At 33.2% G+C, this 24,003-nt stretch overlaps 1 protein-coding gene across 4 annotated transcripts in view; it reads right to left on the reverse strand.

The window, feature by feature from the left end:
* The window catches only part of DPH6 (diphthamine biosynthesis 6), a 200,524-nt gene that overhangs the window by 152,617 nt on the left and 23,904 nt on the right, over positions 1 to 24,003 (reverse strand). For all 4 annotated transcript variants that reach the window (XM_033063508.2, XM_033063511.1, XM_033063509.2 and 1 more), the window contains 2 exons: positions 3,703 to 3,776; positions 1,499 to 1,617 (listed from right to left, as the gene is read on the reverse strand). In XM_033063508.2, the coding sequence (XP_032919399.1) occupies positions 1,499 to 1,617; positions 3,703 to 3,776 (193 nt within the window). The remainder of the gene's footprint in view (positions 1 to 1,498; positions 1,618 to 3,702; positions 3,777 to 24,003) is intronic.

The following is a 24,003-nucleotide window of genomic DNA, read 5'->3' on the forward strand; positions in this document are numbered from 1 at the left end:
ATAAAAACATACTTTACATGGCCTGAAAAACAATTATTTTAGAAATTTTTCCTTTTCTTTCTCCAATTTAAAATTAACTATTTTGTAGTAGAAAACATGACATTTAATCCCCATATATTTGTAACTGACCTTCCAAAAATCAGGAAAATGCTAATAAATTGCTTTGCTTGTTACCTGTAAATGAATGAGGACATCATCCTAACCTTTCCCTTAGCCCTAGCAGATCCTACAGAACAATAGAGCGAGACCACCATAGTGACAATGTAAAAACTATTTAGAAGCTATACCAGATAAAGAGAAATAAACAAAATTTTAAAAATTAATTTATTTGTAAAAATTAATTTAATCCATTCAGTCTAAAGGGATTATAATTCAAATCTTAACAATGAAGGAGAAATTACTTTATTATAAACCATTATTGGAGAGAATTATCTTATAAAAAAAATTGATAATTATTTGAAAAGTAATTATAAAATATTAGGTATTTGATGGGAAAGTTGCCCAGGTAAACTAGCCACTGGCAAAACAAACCATTGGACTTCTAATGAAAGATTATGCAACACTATTTTCCAAATATAGAGCTTTACCACTGATGCCACTTGTATGATACGTTTGTATATACTGTTTGCTACAGAGAACTACATATGTCATAAATGGGTTTAATAGTAAATACATAGTCAACTACAAAAGAAAAGGTCCTTTGGTCACATTTTATGCTTAAAAATTCATTTGCTAATCTGAAACAGAAAACTGCATAGAGGCCTGGAATTAATATATTGTATTATTAACATGTTTCACATGTGCTCCTTAGGATTTTAGAGCACATCTTTCCATAAGCCTTCTTATAAAATTTAATTTGACCTTACCTTTACATTCAAGCAATAAAGAGGTTAACTTTCATATTGATTTGCTTCAAGTTTTATAACTTCATTTTATATAGCTGATAACGAAAAGATGTTGCTTTTCTGGTATGCCAACTACATTTTAAATATCAAAAAAAATATTTAGAGGCAATGATTAAATATTTCTCTTTGCTCTTATGATTTACCAATTCCAAGTCTGCTGTTACACAAAATATTTTGGCCTCATAATTATATATTGCTTGATATTAACTTGATGTATTTTTATTAAAACTTTCAAGGTTGCTTTTTATTATTGTCTAGTCACCAGCCTGTATCATCTATAAATGACAATACTGTGAACTACTGAATTATACATGCATCTTTACTGCAAATCAAAACCAAACCAGAACAAAAAAAAGAGAGAGGAATTTAATGTCTATGTTAGGAAGATCTACTTTCCAGCTTTTCCACATCTCCTTTAAGAATGAATTGCATTCTGTTAAATTAATTATTCAGATATCACAACTAGTATTGAGCCATTTTTTATAATTTTCTTGATATTAACATGCAACAAAGTTCTGTTTTCCTCTGTTATACTGAGGATTTGTCCACGGGAAATTTCAGTAGACAATATTGCTCAGAAACTGAATACATACCAAAAGCTGCCACTTTTATGATTATGGCTTGAATGTTAGAGGATATCATTTCTTTAAGCAGTATTTCCTGGTTGCAATGCCAGAGGTAAGCTAAAGGCTGAAGATTAAGCCTTCTGCACCTGAAAAACAAACAAAAAAATTGGATAAAGCCAAGTTTATGCTTTTACACAATATTATTAATGCAAAATTAATGAAAATTTATTTCTTTTCCTATCCTGAAATAATTTTTCTTCTCTAATTTCAATTAAAACATGTTACTATTCATATATTTCATTATGAACATTAAGTCTAATATACATTTAAAAAAAGGAAATAAATTGATCTGACCATAATTTTTCTACATAAGACACAACTCACTGAGGTAAACAGATCAGCATGGAAACGTAAGTAAAGCCATAACAAAATGTGTTCCTAAACCTTTTGGGACACAAAGCAATTAGCACCTTAGGAAGTCATCACTTTCATGAACACAGCTAAGGACAAAGTTACTGCTCTGTGGTAATTGTGGCATGTGTCACTAGTACAATATGGTGAATTTGTTGCTGTGAAAAGAATAACTCAGGAAAATGTATACAGGTTGGGTTACAAATTAAAAACTTGTTACTGTAAGGTTAATAAATTGGTTTAATATGTATCATATATATGTATCAAATATATATATTTGATATAAAGCATTTGATTATCACATTAGAGAATCACTAATTTACATTATTGATAGGTAACATTTCTGTAAATTGTCAAGAACCATGAGCTGGTGATTAAATGTGTAAGGTCTAGCTCTGAAAAACTTTAACATTTAACTAGCTCAGAGCACTTAAGATTTACATTTATTTGTGGATTATCATGTTTTTTCTAATATGTGGTCTGTCTCACATGTATGGGCATTCCTCCATACGTTAGATAGACCCACTAATATGACTGTCAAGACTATACAGTTATATGTATGTTAATGTTGACATGTAAATGCATAGTTAGCATCCATATAATCTGACTGGTTTTCTTACTACTTTGATATGCTTTCACAGAGCACTAAGTTTTGTAATAGAACTATTTAGCAGTTCTGAATTTGAACTAGTTACTTAGGACCCTAACTTCAGCTAAAAATTTAGCTGAATTAACTGGGATGGCTCATATGCAACCTTACTGCAAGGGCTAAATCTACAAATCAATGTAAAGTATATTACTACTGAGCAACCTTGGAAATAATCATGCCTGTTTGAAATACTGTGATTTCCTGTCAATCTTTTAGCTTTGGTAAAGATGTAAAACTCACAATCAACAAAAGCAATCTTTTTTATCCTACTAACAGAGGCAATTATTAAAATGTTTAAGTATAAAGAAAAAAGAAAAAGGAGTTATTTCTGACTGCAATCTATCTATGTAAACTGTAAAGAAAACAAATGTGTTCTGTAACTTGCTGACGTGAGGTGAGTTGGCATAGCATTAATTTTACCATCCTTACAATTCATAAAGGATTCCAGACAGTTGCTTTCATCATCAACAAATAATTAATGAACTCATGAAACTATAATTAATTTTTAACACAAGGTGATTTTGCATTTCATCCGACATATACAGTGAAAATCTTTTTCAGATCAAATAGTGGCCTACGTAACAGACACAACTACCATTACATAACGTTCTTTTTAATTAAGATTCTTAAAATAATCACAATTTATATAGACTTTTGTGCACAATAGAAATGACAAATGGAAGATTCTGATTAATAATAACAATTTTTAGATTAAGTAATTAAGGAAGATGTGCACAGAAAGATTCTCTTGTATCTAATTCCTGATAACTCACAGGATCTTCCTCTATATCAAAACATAGTTGAAAAATAGAGGGACTCGATCACAACACTGTAGTCACTGGAACTGAGTGAGCTCCTGTTGAAATCAAAGAACTGAACTATTTTCATACCAAAACTCCGAGCATTTTCAACAGATGAAGATAGATCTGAAGAGCAACCAAAACCCTAGTATAGTCTCTACTAGATTTTTACCAATAAACACATGGTTTCAAGGGGTGAGGGAAGGAAGAAAAACAAAATAAAAAAAGAAATACCTATATTAATGAATGAAATGCATTTGGTATCACAGAACATGAGAAATCAGACAGCTGTCTCTGCTTTAAATGTGAGTTAGAAAACAGATGAAGACTCTCCAGAATGCATATACTGAAAAAGATTAGCATTTTCTTACACATCTTCCACTCGGACTCTCTGGTAGTCAGAAAGAATCGCTCCCACAGATACACCCTCTACTCCTTCTTTGTCCTGAAAAAAGGCATGGAATGTCAGTGACAGCAGTATAGAATGATTTAAGCTGTAGAGATTCAGTGTCTCTACTTGCAGAATTAACCAAGAATCATTTATTTTTTTTCCTGTGACCAGATTAGAATAGGCTGGAATGCAGTTCTTCCACAGAAGAGAGCAGTTTAGCTGAACTACTACATGGTTATAACTCTAATGCAGTCTATTTGACTCAAGTACCATTCTAGAGAAGAAATAACCAAGGTAACTGAAAAGTAACAGACATCACAGTTTTCCTAAAGTTTTCCAGACATCCTGAAAATTCCTTCCAGATTTTCCCTATAAAATGTTAGCTATTCCACCCACAAATAATTATCAGTACGATGCATCATATAATTACAGTAATTTCACGATTATAAGCCGCACCATTTTGACTAAAATTTTGGTCCAAACCCGGAAGTGCGGTTTATAATCAGGTGCGGCTTATATATGGACAAAGAACAAAAAGTTGCTCTTTTAGTTTGAAGGACAGGTGTCTTTTGAGAAAGGCAGGAGCTTCTCTTTGAAATGGAGAATGCAAACCCCCTCTCTCCAAATTATTATAATTTGGAAATCAAGGGGCTTTCAGGCAAAAATATGGGAATTAGGAATAACAGTTCTTTTCTAGGGAAATCAAAACAGAAATACAATACTACAAAGAAACAAACTCCAAACCCTGACAAAGTCAGAGTACAACCTGACACCCCGTCAGGCAGGGTGTTGGTAGCAGTCCCATTCCATGGTGGCTGCATCCTCCTGCAGTGACAGATGCGATTCAGTTGAAGCAGTGCTCCTGCAGAAGGTGCAGTTTCCCTCCAGAGGTCCAGTGGTGATGTGGAGAAATCCAGTTTTCCTCTGGAGCCCAGTGGAGAAAGGGGCTACCTTAGTGTCCCAAAACCTCTGTTTTTATCTTGGTAAGAAATGTTGGGCTCTTCCCCCTGGCTGGAGCAACTTCCAATGGGATGCAGTAATTTTATCAGTCACACAGTGGGACTCAATGGGCCATTAGCAGACAATGACTCCCTGGAGGAAGGATGGGTTGTGAAAAGATAAAGAACAATGCTCTGCCTGGTTTCAATGGATGGCCCATTAGCAGAATATCTGCTGCAGAGATAAGGATCACTGCCCCCACCCTCAACAGATGGTGATAGAACAGATACCTTTTATCACACTCTGTATTGTAACATGCGGCTTATAATCAGGTGCGGCTTATATATGGACAAAAAACCAAAAAGTTGCTGAAACCCAGAAGTGCGGCTTATACTCAGTGCGGCTTATAATCATGAAATTACTGTAACTGAATTATTACTATTTTCCATGGTATTCAGCACAAGAGAAAGTGCGATTAGAGTAATTTCACGATTATAATCAGGTGCAGCTTATATATGGACAAAGAATGAAAAGTTGCTGGCACTCGGCTTGTACTCAGTGCGGCTTATAATCATGAAATTACTGTACTCTTTTTACCTTAACATCAGAAAGAAAACTCACAGAAAATCTACTTAGCCCCACCTATTAAAAATTCTGCTTAAAAGAATGTTTTTCAATATACATTTTCTCTGTTTCATTTAATAAGCCAACAAACACCTTTTTAATTTTGCTTTTAAACCCACTGAGAAGACAACATTTGAAATGCACATAGTTCCAGCATTTTGTGAGATCTTGCATTTTTAAATTGCTTGAGTCCCAATCAACACACTGAACATCCTTTTTCTAAATTTTGATCTATCTAGACTTTGGTAAAAGTTTTTTTTTTCCTCTGTTAATCAAGGTCAATCATAACTACACAGCATGATTTACTTTCTGGGCCTGTTCCAAATCCTGTAAAGTTTGCTGCAAGATTTTACAACAAAATCTTCGATGATATACCTGTGATGATGCATTCTGCCCCTGCCTTTCTCCTTTGGCCTACTCTATGATCTCAGAACTCCTGCTAAGCCTTGACTGTACCAGCTGGATGGTGAAGCACTGTTGACTGTACCAGGAGTTTTTGCCTGGTAAAGGTCAGAACAATTCTGACTACAACGTGCACATCAGCTGTCCAACCAAGGTGGGGAACAAAGGATAAGCAGCTATCCTCGGCAAGCCAGGTGAATTATTTTCCTGAATCGTAGCCCAAGTGAAATGCAGCAATTTCACAAATTCCAAAAGTAAATCAGTCTTTGCCTGATGTACTGCTGAATTTAAAATTCAGTTCCTGTTTCTTATCAATAAAATTATGCAGAAGGTGTTTTATTCAAAATTATAATACAGTGAAAAATGTTCTGGTTTATGCCTATCTGGGATATTCTTCCCTCAATCTATTATCTTATTCTTTACATTAATTCGCACCTCATATTTGCCCAACAAAATTCCTAAGTTCTTCACACCCAATATACATTTGAGATGTAAGAAACTATTTATGAAAATTCCTATATATAGTAATCTAAAAAATACATCACTATTTAAATTATGTACTTCCCCATGTCATTAATGGATAGACCCATTAATTTGAAGCTTAATGCCAAATCAAACAGTGTTCAGGTTGGTGCTTCTCACACATCCAGAAGTAGTAGGAATGAAAAAAAAAGTGTTTTATCTGTCACTTGTTCATTATCCAATGATAGATATAATAATTTTTATCATTATTATTACTATTATCCATAAAGTATTATTTCTGCTTCCCTCTGAGTTTTCTCTGCAATGTTTCAAAGCTCCTTTTAGAATAAAGGTAAGCCACAGATACTCCAATTTACTCAATTCATTCATCTACAATAACATTTCTTAAAAAGTTAACACAGTTATGCAAGCAGAGTTTTATTTAAAAAAATTTGGTCAACTGATTAATGAAGCCTTCTTGAATCTTCAAATATATCTAAAATGTATTCTCCATACTCCTTCATTTCATGCTATTTTGATACACAGTCTACCTGTACTGCTAAAATTGCACTTAAGTTGCATTCTTAAACATTCTTTTTAAAAAGGTTAGAAATTGTGTAAGTCTCGGAAAACATGCCTGATGTTAACAAGATAAATACTGTTTGTTTTTATTTTTATGTAAAATAATAACTCTAGCAATTCCTTCAAAATGTCCTGTGTCAAAATGTGCAGACATCAACATGTCCAAAAATATTACCTATATTTATGTTTATGTTATTAATTCATCACAGTTCCAAGTTACCAGAGGCAAACTATGCCATCAGCTAAGTTCAGTAAATAATGTTTTTGAAGTATCTGATACAAACAAACAGAAGAGTATACAACTGGTATCTCACAAGCAGATTAATCTCTACAGCCACATAAATACATAAATCATAGGCAGTTTTCCACATTATTTTATCACAGAATCACTGAATGGTTGAGTCAAAGGCCCATAAAATCCAGCCTTGAACATTTCCAGTGATACGGCATCCACAGCTTTTCTGAGCAACCTGTTTCATAACACATACATTTCTAGTACCGCATCAAAACAAATAAGATGTTTATTATCATAATAGTATTTATTATAATGCATTGCAGATCTGTAGTTACCACAACATTTTTAGTATATTTCATTATATATATTTGCACTATGTGTACTCTTCTTTCCCTAACAATGGGAAATAAATAGGTGGATGAGAGATATTGAGAGTAACGATACCACAAACTTCAAAAAAGAGATGGTAACCACATAACAAGCAAATACGGAGTGAAATCTGATTTCCCGAACAGACAGATTTACAGAATCTCCATGTTCATCCATGAAGACGACAACTGACTTGCCCAACTTACTTTTAACAAGCTCACAGAGCCATAGACATATTTTTTATTCATTCTGTTTTTCAAGTTCAGACAAAATATATGCATCAGCAAAGATACTTGCTAGGAAAACTCGCTCAAATTAAAAATAAAAGCAAATGGAAGTAGAGACTCAAATGTTCTGTTCTTATACAAACACAATGCTTCCATACTAAAATGATCTATTGCACAAACCTACTTGTTTGGGATTTAAAAAATTCTAGTCATGAGTCCCAGGAAATTTCATAACCATTCTACGATAATGGAATTTTAAAAGCCACAGAAGGTTCACAGAATGTATACTTACTAAATGGTCATTGAAACAACTGCCCAAGCTTATATATCAAGAAGATTACTTTAGGGGTTGTTTGGCTGTTTTTTACTACACAAACCTGTAACTCATTGGATGCACATGATTTTGAATGCATATACATAGAGCAAACACAAATATGTACATGTGTGCAATATATCTCAAAGTTAGTAACACAAAACCAAGGTTATTATTGTCTGCTTGCTTATAACTTATGTTAAATCTGATTTAAATAATACACAGCAGATTGTCAGCACTTATTCTAGTTTATTTCCTTTGATAATATGTAAGTTTTAACTGTCTTTTGAAATGGTAGTACATCATGTCATTTTGCAGTTGTGGTAAGCATTCATGTTTAAAAAATTATCACAGGTAGTTATTTATCACCACCTCTTTTCATTCAGTTCTTCTCATGGTAAAGAGCAAATATAATCCTTCATCACTGTTCATACAATAGATTCCACAAAGACAAACATCAACATACTTAATATATGCTTTGAAATGGGAGAACTTGAATGGAATAAATTCAATCTCCCTATTTTGTCCAGTTCAACAAATTACAGCTGGAATTGCACAAATTCAAGAAATAAGAAGATTTGAAAGGAGGAAGGATGGAGGATGCGGTAGAAGAGAAAAACATTATGGTCTAATAACCTTCATAAACTCCTCAGCTGGACAAAATTTACATGAAGTCTTGTCCCACAAGACAAGCAAGCTCAGCAGCTGAAGCTTGCAAAGAGTACCACCACATGAAAGCTAATTTTTCCCTGGACTTATTCTTTGGTATTGAGAGATTTATTGACACCTTGCAAACAGATAGCATTTTGTTTGACTAAGAGTTGATCATGGTTAGCAGAGAATCCATCCCAGAATCAATAACGCCTTCACTTTTAATGTGGAATCTGATCAGGTTTGGTACTATTAAAAGCATGTTCACAAAACTGCACTCAGCAGGGGTAAACCAAGCTGACACCTGCAGGTAAATATCAGGGATCTGCACTGAGCTCAAAAGCTGAGGAAGCGCATTTGGGAAAATTCAGAAGGGAAGATGTTACATGCTGTATCATATAAAAGGTTACAGGTAACAGAAAAATATCTGAAGAAAATTAATATGAAAAGGTGCTTTATTTTTCCTTGGGTTGAGTGGATTTTCTAATTATTATTTTAAAAAGCATTATATGCTGTTAATTTAAGAGATGACTTATCTATGTTAAAGTTTACTAACATGCTCCTAGTGCAATTGGCTACTCTAAAATAAAAATAAACTGCGTCTTTTCACTATTTGGATAATTCAGAAAGCACTTATACTCAGTACAATACACTCTGTCACCAAGTATTACAACACAAAATATAAAATGTGCACATAAAACCAGATGCTAAACACAAATGTACACAGATGCTAACCAAGTTTTACTTTCCATATGACATTCTAAAACTTATTTTTCCCTTTTAGAGCTACCAAAAGTACTAACTTCAAAAGACAGACAGAAAAACAAACTTTCAAAATAAGACATTTTAGAAGGTTTTTTTTTAATGTACTTAAGATAATTATTATCTATGTTTTAACAGTAAGGGAAATTACACCATTATTCTATATCTTGTTGTAACAGTTAATTTAGTCCTGTTCAGAGGACAAGACAGTAATCTTCATAAACAATTATGTTAGAACACCTAATTGATTTTTGCAACTGTAACTGTACTAAAACATACAATTTATGTTTAAGGTGTCCTAGTTCTAAAGATATTTACTATTTTAAACAGTTTAATGAATAACAAAATTCAAAATTGTTCCTCTTTGTATATCATAAATTACTGTTGGCTCCACTTCCTATCAGGAAACAGGATAAAATATTTAACAGTTTTGTGAAAGCTCCAAAACTGCTGGTTTTAAGGTGCCTCTGTTATATCCATGTACAATTCTAACATACAGCTTCACAGTTAAAGTAAAAGGTAAATAGAGTGGCAAGATTAATTTACACTAGCACACTTATTTTAATTTGGCTTTTTTTTTTCAATTAATGATAGTAACAGTAATCTGAGGAAATTACTACATATGCATTCTAGTATATAATACTGATAGAGGTATTCTACCAGTAAGTAAAAAATTTATTGCAGTACTATGAGTATGGAGGTTTTCTATAATTTCATATTTTAATGTCTTTACCTGACCCTTTCAGAGTTCAGCAAAAAGAAAATTAGTGCTAATGTTTTCAATTTAATTAGTATATTACATGCACTGTAACTTTAGTGGGAAATGTTATATTAATGAATGTAAAAGTTAGCTGTAAATTACCTCAGAGTTATTATCAATTTCCCAAGTTACTGCTCCTTAAGATAACCCTCTCCCTATGGTCCTTCCGGTAATTTTTCTTTGCCTGATAAACATGATGATTAAACAGCACACAGTGCAAACCTTTGATACTTTTTAAATTAAATCCATGCCCAGCCTAAGGGCTGTGTCTGATTTCAACTAAATGTGTCAGTTAATCAGATAAAAAATTATCAGCAACTCAATGAAACAGCAGCCTTAGGCTTCATCAGTGCCAGAGAAAGCTGAACAAAATAAGACATACAGACAATATCACATTATGAGTAAAGGTTACAGCTAAGCATAACACTACAAAGCACTATCCACCACCTTTAAAATGTCTATTTTAAATGAAATATTGTATACAACAGCCAAAATATTAACAAAGAAAAATGAAGTGCTAGATCTGTGCCTATATATGTCCATTCATGTGTATTGCCTGAAAATTTGAGCACTGACATTCAGAAAAATGCAAAATATCCCTAAAAATGTACTGTGTAAAACAGATCTTTGTAAGAAAATTAGGTATAAACAGCTGAAGAATGGTTACTCTAAACTAAATTTTTAACATGTGCCTCACAGCTTTCCCACAATAGAGTTCATTTTTTATGACCAAGACATAAAATACAGTCTCTAAATGAAATTCATTTTCCAATTAATATTCTTCTTAAAGCTTGCACGAATAACTGAAAACTGTTATCCATACTTAAATTACTGTTTAAGGTTATTTGTGCCTAAATAAAGATTACCATACAGTTGCAAAACTTCAAATTAAAGCACAACATATTTGTAGCTGGTGACTGACAATATATACCTTAGCAATAGAACTTTTAGGCTTCTACAATTATTTGAGTGGAAAACTCTTAAATACGAGCTTTGCCTTATAATTTGTGAAGCATTCTAAGATCACTGATTATAGTGATTTCAAACAGAGTATGTGATTTTTTTCTAAGCTTTGATATATCTGTCAGACACAGCTGCAAGTAATCAAAGACAGTATGGAAATATTCCTGAGACATAAGGATATAATAACTCTGTGTCAAATTGAAAACCCACTATTTGGTAAGGCTCTGAAGACTAGCTATCATATAGATCATCTTAGTGATGGCAGATCACTACATATCATCTGGGACATTCCTGTCTTCCATGCAGGGACCTCAAAACACATATCTCATGCCTTCATTCCTTAGGAAGAAGTAGTTCCAAAACCAGGTGGGAATTAATATAATGTGGATTTACATGAAATCCCTGTATGAACACTCCCATTATGAAGTTCAGCAGTCTTCAACAGCCTTATCTCAACTTGCTTTGCAAGTAAATTACTGAATAATGGTATCTATAGAAGGTGATAATACTACTTTAGCTACTTTAAGAGCTAATTAGATAAATTTTTACAAAAGCCTTTCATAGGACATAGGCACCCTACCATCCACCATTAAGCAAAACTGATGGCCTAACTTCAAGAGTTTTACAAAGTTAATTGCCAAAACACTGCACCCGCACGCACACATCCTCACCCACCATCTATTAATCCAGTGCAGGGGCACCTTCAGTATCGGACTGCAATCTCACAATAAACACATTTGAATAGGATATGGTCCTCTTACTACCTACACATGCCAAATGCTCAGGGAGATGGCGCAGGTATACATTTGTTTGCACATAACCACAAACACACACCGCAGCAAAGGAGAAAGGAAAGAGAGTAAAAGAGACAGAAATACCACTCTCAAAGTCTAATATCAAACAGAAGCATATTGAAAAGGCTAGAATTACATTACAAACAGGAGAAACTGAAAACTAGGAAAATTCTTCCACTATAGCCATATACCACACCACAAATGCAAGCTATCCTGATATATTGATTCCCCATTTAGCTGCATTTACTTAGTGAAAAATTAGTCTTAGAAACTAGAAATCATTCATTAATGGATTTTTTATTTTATATATTAAATATTATCATAGAATTCAAGAAATTGCTACATCATACATGCCATACTATTTCATAAGATTTTTTTTTCTAAATTATTTAACTTATTTATTTTATTTAATTTATTCATTTTTCCTATTAAAAAAATCATATTAAACCCAGTAGGCATTTGGTAAAATCTAATAGAGTTAGACATATTTATCAAAAAACACAGAATATTAAAATAAAAATTAACAGACATCCACTATTTTAAAGGCTGCATGAAGAGTTTTCTACAGAATGGTTTTTGTTTTCTTTAAACCTATTAACAGAGTAACTGTTAACTGAGGCCTACATTCCAGCCAGAGAGTCTGTAAAGACTTTGACGATGAAGCAAAAGTCCCCAGCTGAACAAAAAAAAAGGGTTTTTTTTTAATTGCATTTTGTGCAGAGAATTGGTTTCAAATAAATGTCTGCTTCACCTTTGGGACTTCGAACTCTTAAATATTCAAATAATTACACAGCAAACTTGCCTGCAGATACTTCTTTCAGGAAATCTTATTTACAAAATCACCTCCACGAAGACCGATTACTTAATTTAATAGTCAAAATTAACATGAACATTCAACTCCAGATTGAATAAATGACATTACAACAGAACAACAAGATGCCAGTAAACAAATACAAAACAGCCAAGTAACCACATATGTTTCCGTTCTGATGCTACACTGGATACTTTACGTGCTGGTGATTTTATGCGTAACAATTTCACAATCAAGACCAGTTATATTAATCTAGAATTAGTAGTTTAAATCTGTGATTAGATTTAAAAGCTAGGTTTTTAACACACCTACATGTATAAATGCTTCAGAATGAAAAAAAAAAATATTTGTGTTATTGCCCATATTATGATGTCTCAGATCAATGTCTGGCTGAAGACAAACCACTTACTAAATCAAGAGAAAAGTCAAAGGAATATTAGTTTGTATGTTTCTAGTTAAGAGCAACTTGCATCATACTTACCTCAGACAGGCAGAATTTAATTTTTGGATTTCTTTTTATTAAATAGTATCTTTAACAAACTGTAAGAGCCACACTTAAACTAAATTTTTGAATATAGACACAAGGTCTTTTTCCCTTGCTTTGACCACAGCCTCCATGCAGACCAGCTTCTTGATGCTAATGGCAAGGTACCCCTCCATAATGAAAACCAACAAGACATGGATCCAGTACAGCATCTACAGCAGTGAACAGACTCTATTGCTCTGTGTATCTGAGGTATCCACCATGGCTTAGATCATTCAAGTCATTAACAGATTTCCACTAAGTGAAGCTACTGTAGTAAAATATCATACAAGAATTGTTTAGTTTCATTTATTTCTATATGAGTATTGTCAAAGTAATGTTATTTAATGAACAGATGCTGGCAAATACTGAGGCATGTAAGTAACCTGATTCTTGTTAGTAATTCTGTGAGCAAACAGTCCTTTCTGAGAAAGTAAAGCTGTAGGTAGGACTTGAAACCTACTTTTCCTTTTTTAGTTCTTTTACTACATGCAACAGCACGAGGCTCAGAACTATGGAAGAAAAACATGTCTTAAATGAAAATTAGCTATTTTGTCCATTACAAACAAAACTTCTTTTTCACCCTTATGTTTTCTTGTAAAGAAATTTGTAAAAAAGCCTATTTTTATTTCTCTAAAGTTAACCCTTAGATGTGATAATGTGACAGCAAGGTAGCTGCCCGCTTATTTTTACACATTCTAAATCATGTAAGAATTTCCAGTTAAATAACTCAATTTCACTGACACTAACAAGTCTGATAAGTTGATATATTTATATACATTTAGATAATTCACTCTCCCATACACTACATCTTTCAAAACTGCACGCCATAGTTATGAAATCTATGTAAGGTGCACTGATATAGGCACACTCACACACATTTGCATATGCATTCTCACATTGCCAGTGAACTCTACTTAATTTAAAAGGAAAAATACTTTCAATAGGACAATTTGCTTATAGTCTTATGACTTCAAAGAACTCTACAAACCTTTACCATTTAAAGAATATCTTTTCATAGTACTCAATGTTCAGCCTTTGCAATGTCCACTATTTGTAGAAAACAGCTCCTGAAAGTATTCATAAATCAGACTCTTCACCAAAATTTTACTGTCAAACTTAACTTTTCAGCTACTAGCCTTGTAGGAATAACACCTGGAGCATACTGTTCTGGAGCAAAATATCACATTCTGTAAGAAAAAGTAAATTTTCATTTAAGGTTAATCAAGATATAAAATCATTCAATGAAATATCTGAACAAGTCATGCAAACGCAGTTCAAAAATGTTCATTATCACTTACCTGAAATATTGATCACATTCAGTAATCTGCAGTACTTGAGTAAAAATATGCAATATGACAGGCATGAAAAACAAAATTTTAACCTCATAGGTCCTTGATGAAAAGCAGACATTTTATCAGTAAGTCTACAGATTTTTAGCTTAGACTTTTACAAACAGACAATTCACATATAGCTCTATACTGTCACGTCTACCAGTAACATGAACATACTTTATAACTCATTTACAATGTGAAGATGCAAAAGATTTGCAATCATTCCTGAACTGTTACAAAAACTTAAACCCTGAAGTACATGTAATTAAGTGACTAATAAATTCAAAAATTTTAACTGTTGATGGACAAATTAAAAACCCTGAGGTTTCCACAGGTTTTTTAGTTAAAAATGGTATCTTCTCTCACAATGCCAAAGTCTTTTTTAATATAGAACAAATATTATAGCAAATATTATTACAGTGGCATAAGTTATTGGAATATGAAATTACCTGATAGTGAATGTCTGAAAAGAAAAACATGACTGAGGAATAAAATGTTATTAAATTTCCTTTGGTATTACTCTAATGAGAAACTAACTGTAGGCCACTATGGTCGAATGAACATCAGTTGGCAAGAAAGGTGGACAATTTTCACCTTAAAATTTCCTGCATGGATCAATGTCACTTGTTCTGCCATACGTACACATTTGTTGGTAAATTGTGTCCCCCTAAAAATTTCTTCAGAATTTCATATACTGTACACATTTTCAAACTACTAAATCATTATGCTGCTACTACTTCTATGAGCAAATAATCTTAGCACGACTGAGTACACAAAAAGGCACACAAGATCTCCAAGAAATACTGCAAATTCCAATTTTTCTCAATGACAACATGTTTTAGATAAATTCTCTCAGAAATATTCTTATTATCTGCACTACTAATAATCCTCTCTTCTGATCTTATAATCACTCCTTCTTACATAAAGTAGAACACAGGACTTTCAAAAACACTGTGCTGGAGGAAAACAGTATATTGAAAACACAAAAGACTCTTTCTTTTTGTACTTGGAACAGAAACCTCAAGAACCATCCTTTAATCTTGAACAACATTTTTGTTACTTTTCCAAAAGTCAACGGGGTTTGGAAATTATTTAGAACTGTTAGGAATCTCAACAATGTAACACCTGATGTTTGTTTCATCAGATTAAGCTGGTATGGTAAGGTTCTTTATCTTTCTTTTGCCTAAATACCACCGATTCTAGAAATCATATGAAAAAGAAACACTGAATAAAACTGAATTTAATGATGGCATGGATTTTCAAATTTTTCTATAGCCTATATAAACTTAAAGAAATCCTGATAAAATATTCTTTAAAAACCTACCCTTCACTTTCTACATTACTATACATTTTCTTCTAATTTTTGGAAGCGATCCTCTTCAAATTTAAGTATTGGCACAATAATTACTGTTTCAGAACTACAGTGTCTACACTGCACTTCCCATAGTAAGAATTCATTGAGGATTCAAACTTCTTGAGCAAAACAAAGAATTCTGCACATAACTACATAGTGTTATTTTTTGCTACTCATCTATAACATCATTTACTTATATTGATGAAAAAAAGGCAACTTTCAATAACGTCTTTCTGAGATTGCAGAGATGCACAAAATGCCACGCCGTGATTTTCAGGTTTGATTCTCTCATGAAGTGCATTTGTTTGGATATTTTTCCATCAATGTCTTTGAAAAAAAGAGAAGGTTACCTAGCATTACTAAAATTATAGCAACGATTCTAAGTCTTTACAGAAACATTCCAAAACAATATCAAATTATGCTGACAAACTTAAGAAAGTTAACTTGAAGAATCAAATATTTCTCTTCATTGAGCTGCTTAGCAGGAAGAATCAAGGGTTCTTCCCAGTATTTTCTTGTCACAATATAAACAAGTATTTTTCTATATGATTTTAGTACAATATCTATGTGTTGAATGACCATATTTCAGACACTTCACATTTTCAGCTGCAGCCACATAAAGTCGCATTTCTATAAAAACTGGCCATGTCTACCTTTGCTCAGATATGGTAATCTGGCAGAAGAATAGCTTAATAACACATTCTTAAAGATAACTTTCTCCTACTTACAATAAAAACATTTCTATATTAGCTATTTATAGCTTATTAATTAGATCCAATTAATAAAGTTAAGGAACTAAAAATATACAAATAATGCAATATTACATCTTAATAAAAGCATGTTAGATGTTTATACTGCAAGATTGTAACACTCAGCATAGTAGGTCCACACTGCCTCCTAATTCCCAATTTATACTTATGCTCAGAGTATACTGCCATAAACTAGTCTTTATACAGTAGAAGGTGACTGGATTTCAGGTCCCTGAGGAGAGAACAACTTCTGACACATTCTTCTGCTAACAGTCCTTGAAGTCTCAAAAGCTCCCAGTCTAGTCCAGACTTCAAAACACCCTCTTAATTGCACTGCATGAAGGGTTTTTACTTTATTTTAATGAACGAAGAGTAAAATCTCTCACAGATGGTAATATCTGGCAGAGTAGTAAGCACTCTGATGTAAGCATCAATACCAGGAAAGTATTCTCCCTTTTTAATATCAGACAACTTTCATAGGTCTTTGGACAAAATGTATCATTCTGAAGGCAGGAAAAAAATATATGTCTTCAGCAGTGATTGAACTTATGCATGTCCATTACTGAAGGTGTGTAATTCTTCAGCAACAGCACATGCCTACCATGTCATGAGATGAACTAAGAAATTTAATTTTTTTGGAGTCATCTAAGTGGGTAATGTCGGTTAATGACATAAACAGATTACTAATCTATAAAGAGTTTCAAGTGGCTCCTCTCTTTACTTAATTCTTTTTCCAAGCTTTTTCTCTTTCTACAATAGCTTATGTAATCCATAAAGTAAGACACTGATTTTAATTACAAGATGTGGGGTTCTTTCCCACTGACAGATCCTCTCTTCTTTCCAGAATATTACCTTTTAATTTCTAAATTAATTTTAACTTGTGTATCATTGTAACAAGTATTCAGGGAATACAGCCCTGCCTGGATATTCTAGGTCAAAGAAATCTCTTGATAGCAGCAAATTTTTCTCATAAAAGAGAAGTAGACCAAAGAGTCTGAAAAATCCTAAACATCAAAGAATCACCAATTTCAGCCTACCTACAAGATAGAGCTTGATCAGATGAAGAATGCAATCATTTTACTAGGAGAGTGCAAATGTAATTCAAGAAGTTCAAATGTTCTGGATCACTGTGTACTTCCTTCTAGACAGATTTTCTTGTTGGAGCCTTGGAACAAGGAAAGAACAAGGCAAGGAGGTCAGGATGCAAGATTCTAGCATGCACCATACTGCTTGTCAGATCACACTTCTGTGGACAAGCAGAAGTAGACCTGAAAAGGGTGTTCAACCTCATTAGGATTTATAGGAAATCAAAAAAGCAAAACTGATTTAAAAAAAAATTAAGAGAATCAAAATTATCAGTGCTGGAGCTCAAGTAGTACTATACGGAATCACAACTATCAGTGTTGGATTTCAATTAGTACTAAAGGACTAAGCCCATGTTTTTGTTTTAATGCATCCAAAAATGAATTCGATTCATGAAAGACAAATATTAAGCTATATTGTAGTTGTCTGTCATAAGAGACAAATATCACACAGCAGAGTATCAGATTAAAGAAAAATGTTGCTAGCCCTCCTGTGATACAGGTGTAAATCTTGCATTCCACACAACTTAGAATGAAACATTAATGGCAAGTCTTAGATCTAAATTAAATTGGCCATTTGTTAAAACAAAATTCTGATGTGCAGTTCAAAATTACTACCTGCTTCTGCCTATCATTAAGAACTAGTTTTTAATGCCAATGAATACAAAGACACCTTTTTTTAAGGGAATCTTTTTGAGAGATACACTTGTATAGAACAGTGTTTCTAAAGTCAAATTTAAAGCATTATTTTATTTCCAATTTCCGTGTCTTGGAATGTGTTCCAATTTTTTTCTTTCAACCCTACAAATGTGTTGCACATATTTATCCCCTCTAAATTTTGTATTTTGAATTTCACTAATACTTCATTATTATCAAAGAAGATGCAGATGGCCTTGGGTTCTTGTAAAATTTCCTTAATTTTGAGGTATTTTTATAGTAGTTGAATACAAAAGATACTCCTTAATATTTTTAGTACCAGAACAAAACATTTGAATCAAGATAAAATCACTGTATCATGAATGTTAATATCACTCTGTGAAAAATACCATATGACTAGAACAGACCATGCCTTTAGGGAAAAATATAATATTCAAGTGGATTATTCTTTTAGTTGTGTAATGGAAAGGCATTCCACCCAGTCCCAGAAGAAAAATCAAAATATGCATTTAAATGGAAATACTATGCAATGGATAGGACAAAATAAACCCCTAAGAACTGTAAAGAGTTATATATATACACACGCATACATGTAAACACAGGAAGCTGTATATATGAAATTTTACTTATGCATATTTATTTAATTCTAAATATATATATTTATGCATATAATTTTAAATTTTAAAAGCTAAGTTTGTACCTCCAGGCTTATCTCGCAAGTATCGAGATACAGTCACATCACATATTCTGGTTTTGGTCACAATTTCAAATATTATATACAACTCAGCTCTATGCAAGAAGTTGTGAGTATTCTTTTTTAATTTTCTGCACATTTTGTGCCAGACCATATTCTAAACAGCTTTTACAAAGTGATAATGTTTCACTGACAGTGTTTTGTGTACTTCACATAAAATTAAATCTCAGACAAACCTTGAGAAAAAGAAAGCAGAAAGCTAAGCAATACAGCATGTTGCTCTTTTTGACCCACAAACGATTATCAGTTATTTTAGAAGTTATGACAGTTTTCTCAAGTCCTTAAGGAGTCTGACACCATTGGTATAGCTTTTAACACTGCATTTATGTTTATATCACAATACAATAAAACAGCAGGAATAGTGTTCAAATTACTTGAGTATTGGATGGTTTATTGAAAATAACAGTATTACCATAACATTAAAAAAAATTCTTTGAATGTGCTAAATAATCACTGCTATCCATGCTGCATATGAATTATGGGATAAATTTTGGAAGGCATCACCAATTGCAAAGACTACTAGATCTGTCTCTCTGATGGAGGACTCTATGCATGAACAATAAATCCTAATCAAACTGAATAACCAGTAGTACGACAATACTCGAAAGAATTTTGTTAAATCAGTGATATGCAAATTCATTGTTGCTATATAATACAGATTACTTCATCATTAGAGCTAATATTTACTGTACTTTATCAGTTACAAATAAAAAGCAGAATGCAAACAACACAACCACTCTTCTGCTTTCTCTGCAGATTGCTACACAAACCACAGCACCAATGGCACAATACTTAATTTATCTAACTGAATTAGTAATTATTTTATAACGATTTTTTCAAAATATTTAGAGCTACACTTTCTTATACTTGTCCTTCATTTGCTCTTTGGTTAATCAAGTTGATTCAACATCACTTGGATTTTTAAAAGAAGGGAAAAGACAGTTCATTTTTTAAAGTGTCTTGCTATTTTTTAGTACTTAATGCTGGAAATGCAAGGCTAAATTATGCTAACCCTCTCAGACAAATTTGAAAACAGCTACATTCAAACTTGGGTAAATTCATTCACCATTTCCTAACCAGGAACCTCCATTACTTTCAATGGCAAAACACAGCTTAGCAAGGTTGGTAACCAGTGATTAAGGGTTTGGAGAAGCACTACGATTGCCACGAAGTCCCTACTATCAGAGAAACCTCACCTAATGAGACGCCTCGTAAAGGTTTCAAAAAGAGAGATTTGAGCTGCTTTTGTATTCAGCATCATGGGCAATCACACTACACATACAAGCTTGGCAGGTAAAACAGTAACAATAAAAATCCACTTTCCATTGAAAGAGGGTCCTTATCTATAGATACTTCTAATCCTTCCACCTAAGAGACTTTTTGCAAGTGCCCAATTAGAAAGTTTAAATGGGTGCTTAGGAAAATTCATCAAAGATAACACATACTGCCATTATGTCCAATGCATGAAGAAACAAGCCCCAAAAGACAATTTCTAAAACTAGACATAGATTTACATATAATTATATACAGTGACATGTACTCACTATATACACTTCAAAAAAACAAAATAGAACCAGAAATTAATCCATTGTAAAAGAATTCAGCAAAGTAAGGCAAATTAAAAGTGAAGGGTGTACTGTTTTTAAATTATGTTCACTTTTAAGTTTACCCAGAATATCTATTGCAAAGCAAATGTTTCAACTCCTAATGACCTGCCTTCATGAAGTGTACATGCTTGGAACAATGACAGCTAAGAAATACTTTGCAACTTCTACTCAGACTTGAAACTCAGTCTGAATTATACTTGAAGAGAAACCGATATAAACTGCAATGTAAGCAACCACTGATCTGACTGAATATTGTTTCTTTTTCCTTTTAGTTCATTTTTTTTCTTTAATCTCTGATGCAGCCTTCTCTTTTCTTGCATAGAAATGAAATAAAAAACTACCTGAGTACTTCAGGAAGACCAAGTTTCAACAGTGTAGAAGCAAAGATATCCCTGCCTTTTTTCATTGTTTGCCCTGCATTTTCAATAGCTTTCAATGGTATGTAATATTATTTCTAATAAATATAATTTACAATACAATATGCAAAATTGTCTTTAAAATTCCTCGCAATTATGGAAAAGGCACTTTCTCAACAAAAGCACTTAGCGGAACTCTTACATTGTTTATTGTTTTTTCAATGGCAATTTTTAGATATTTCTGGTCAGACAGGGTCCATTCTGCAATCTAATCAATTGGAATGATAGCGGACAAAAAACATCACTTGGTAATTTCCACATTTGAGTCCAATACCTAAAAGTCAGTCTGTAAAACAGTTGCAAACACTAGATATCATCCTCCTCTGTATCATTCTTACTGGCATTATCTGTCAACTAAAATGCAGTATTTTACGGCATCAAATTTTCATCATAAAGACTGCCTATTCTGAGCAGTTTACTAAATGTATAATCAGAAATAGATAATTTTTTCTACAAATTCAGACATATTCACAGAACCTATAAACCACCTGGGAAAAAAATCATGTCACACAAATGTCTAGAAATTAGTGAGGGTTTTTTTTAAAGAGGGTACCTCAGCTCAGTTATTATTCATGCATTTGGAAAGACTTAACCTGATCTCCTATCTTCATTATGTGGTTTTTCTCAAAAAAAAGCCAACTCCTCTACAAACTGACATGGAAATTAAAGGCCCCCTGTAATACCTTTAAAAGAACATCTAAGCTCTTCTTTAAATACAGTGGCAAGCACTGCCAGGGATTAACATCACAACCTCTCTGAGAACCCCTGCCACTGCTCCTTGGATGAGAGCAGTGAACACAGTACTTTGTCTTTTCTAAAAGTCTTCATGCACACAGGAAGGAATCCCCTTTTACTTTTGATTACCAGTAGACACGTGCTCAGCTTAGTGTACAGTCTATGTCTAATCCCCTGTCTTTCCAGTATAATAATTAATGCATACTCTACTATAAATGATCATGTAATCAGAGATTACAATAGTAATACAAACTGTTACAAGAAGTTTGAAAAATATTTGTGATGCAAACACATAGAATTCCAAAATGTGCAATTCATCATTGCACTTTTGCCTTCCACCTCCAGCAGGCTATCACAGCTATCAACACTACCTTAAAACATTACCTTAAAATACAGGATGCAAAGATGAGAAAATACAGTAACTTCATTTGTAAGTAATCTTGGTTGGCTTCAAATTAGGGGCAAGAACACAAAAAAGGGAATAGGCAGAAGGTGATGTTGTCATTTTATGATTCTGTGATTATCATTATTACATGGTAACACAGTAGCACTTCAAGACTAAAATACACCTGAGATTTTCCAACACGATAGTTTTTCATTAGAAATGCCAGTGCATTAAAGCCTAAGTGTTTTATAAGAAGCAATTGGTTTTGGCCAGTTTCCCGTCAAGATAGGGAATTTCTTGCCAGGTTGCTGTCAGTTTACTTAACAGGCTCCACCAGAGTGTGCATTTGTATGGTCCACAGCCCTTAATACAGTTCCCCAGGCAAAATGTTATGAACTTAGGAAAGACTTTCCCCATCCGTTTGGTCCCAAACTGACAACATGGCTCTACCATGTCCAGCCTGAAGACAGGATCCTGAAAGAGTAGCACAAAACACCCAAAGCCATTTTCTCACAAGAATTATCTGTTCAAGCTCACAAAAAAGAAAAAAAAAAATCTAATTTTCTGCTTTCATTTGTCTCATAGGAAATTTCAGTAGCTAACTTTTCTCCATTCTCACCAAAAATCTTTGGAAATCTTTTTCCTACATAGTGGAGATTCCGCACTTCAGTCAGTTAACTGCAAACCAGTTTCACAACAAAGCATTAATATGACACTTCCTACAAAAATGCTTGGCCAAAAACTGAAAACCTCATTAAGGTTTTACATTGAAAACTGACATTTGAGATGATCTATGCTCACACAAGTATTCTAGGCAAATCTGATCCAACTTTTCCATTTTAAACAGGCTTGATGCTTCTGAAACAAAACAAATACTACTTTTACCAGAAACAAGACAAGTATGAACCAGGTACAAACATCACATTCACACCCTAAGCCCAGGTAAAGCTGTAAGTGGAAAGCCTTCAGGAAATGCCAATATATGGAAGCACCACCACCCCAATCCGAGTTGACAAGACCACACTTTAGGGAATATTACTACAAGGTAGAGAGAATTTGTGTAGCAGAAAGAAAGGGCAGCTTGAGGATCTTCCTTGAGGAAGAAATGTAAAAGCAGATTTTTAGAAGGAGATTTGAAGTAACAGAAGGGAAGGGTGGATGATAATGTGTCAAAGACATGGTAGAAGAGGAAATCAAAAACATCAACAAAGAAATAGCAAAATCAAAAGACAAATATGTAGCAAAGTAAAACTTCACAGGATTTTTCTGTCAAGGAGCAAAAATTTAAAAATTATAGAAGAAAACACATTCTAAGAAATTTTAACATAAAAAAAAATTATAAAAGTCCCCAAACACTTAATGTTACCGAAAATCTGCTCCACCTTGCTTTAGTTTGATAGTTTGCATAAACTGGAAATGTATTTTCAATCTTCTGAAGTTCTGACATCTCATTGTCAACAGAGCTCTAGCATTAAGTTGTTCTCAGAGCGGCAGCCATTATGCCCCCCTTAAAATCTGAAAGTAAACGTGTGTCTAAAGAGAGGAGTATTTATTTTTATTTCTTCAAACTGGGAGAAAGTGAGGTTTTCTTTTCTCCAGGAAGACGTGTCCTTAGTCCCCATGAGAGCAGCAGAAAGGGAACCTGAACATGAAGGCACCGTGAAGTAGGGAGACAGGTTAGCAGGTTCACAATGTTTCAGAGAATAGGAAAAAATACAGCTTGTTCAGGTGATACTGGCATATTAAATGTTTAAGAAATGGAGTGGAAATGTAAGAAGAGGCATTTCAAAG

This window comes from Catharus ustulatus, chromosome 6, assembly GCF_009819885.2.
Source record: "Catharus ustulatus isolate bCatUst1 chromosome 6, bCatUst1.pri.v2, whole genome shotgun sequence".
Classification (NCBI taxonomy): Eukaryota; Metazoa; Chordata; class Aves; order Passeriformes; family Turdidae; genus Catharus; species Catharus ustulatus.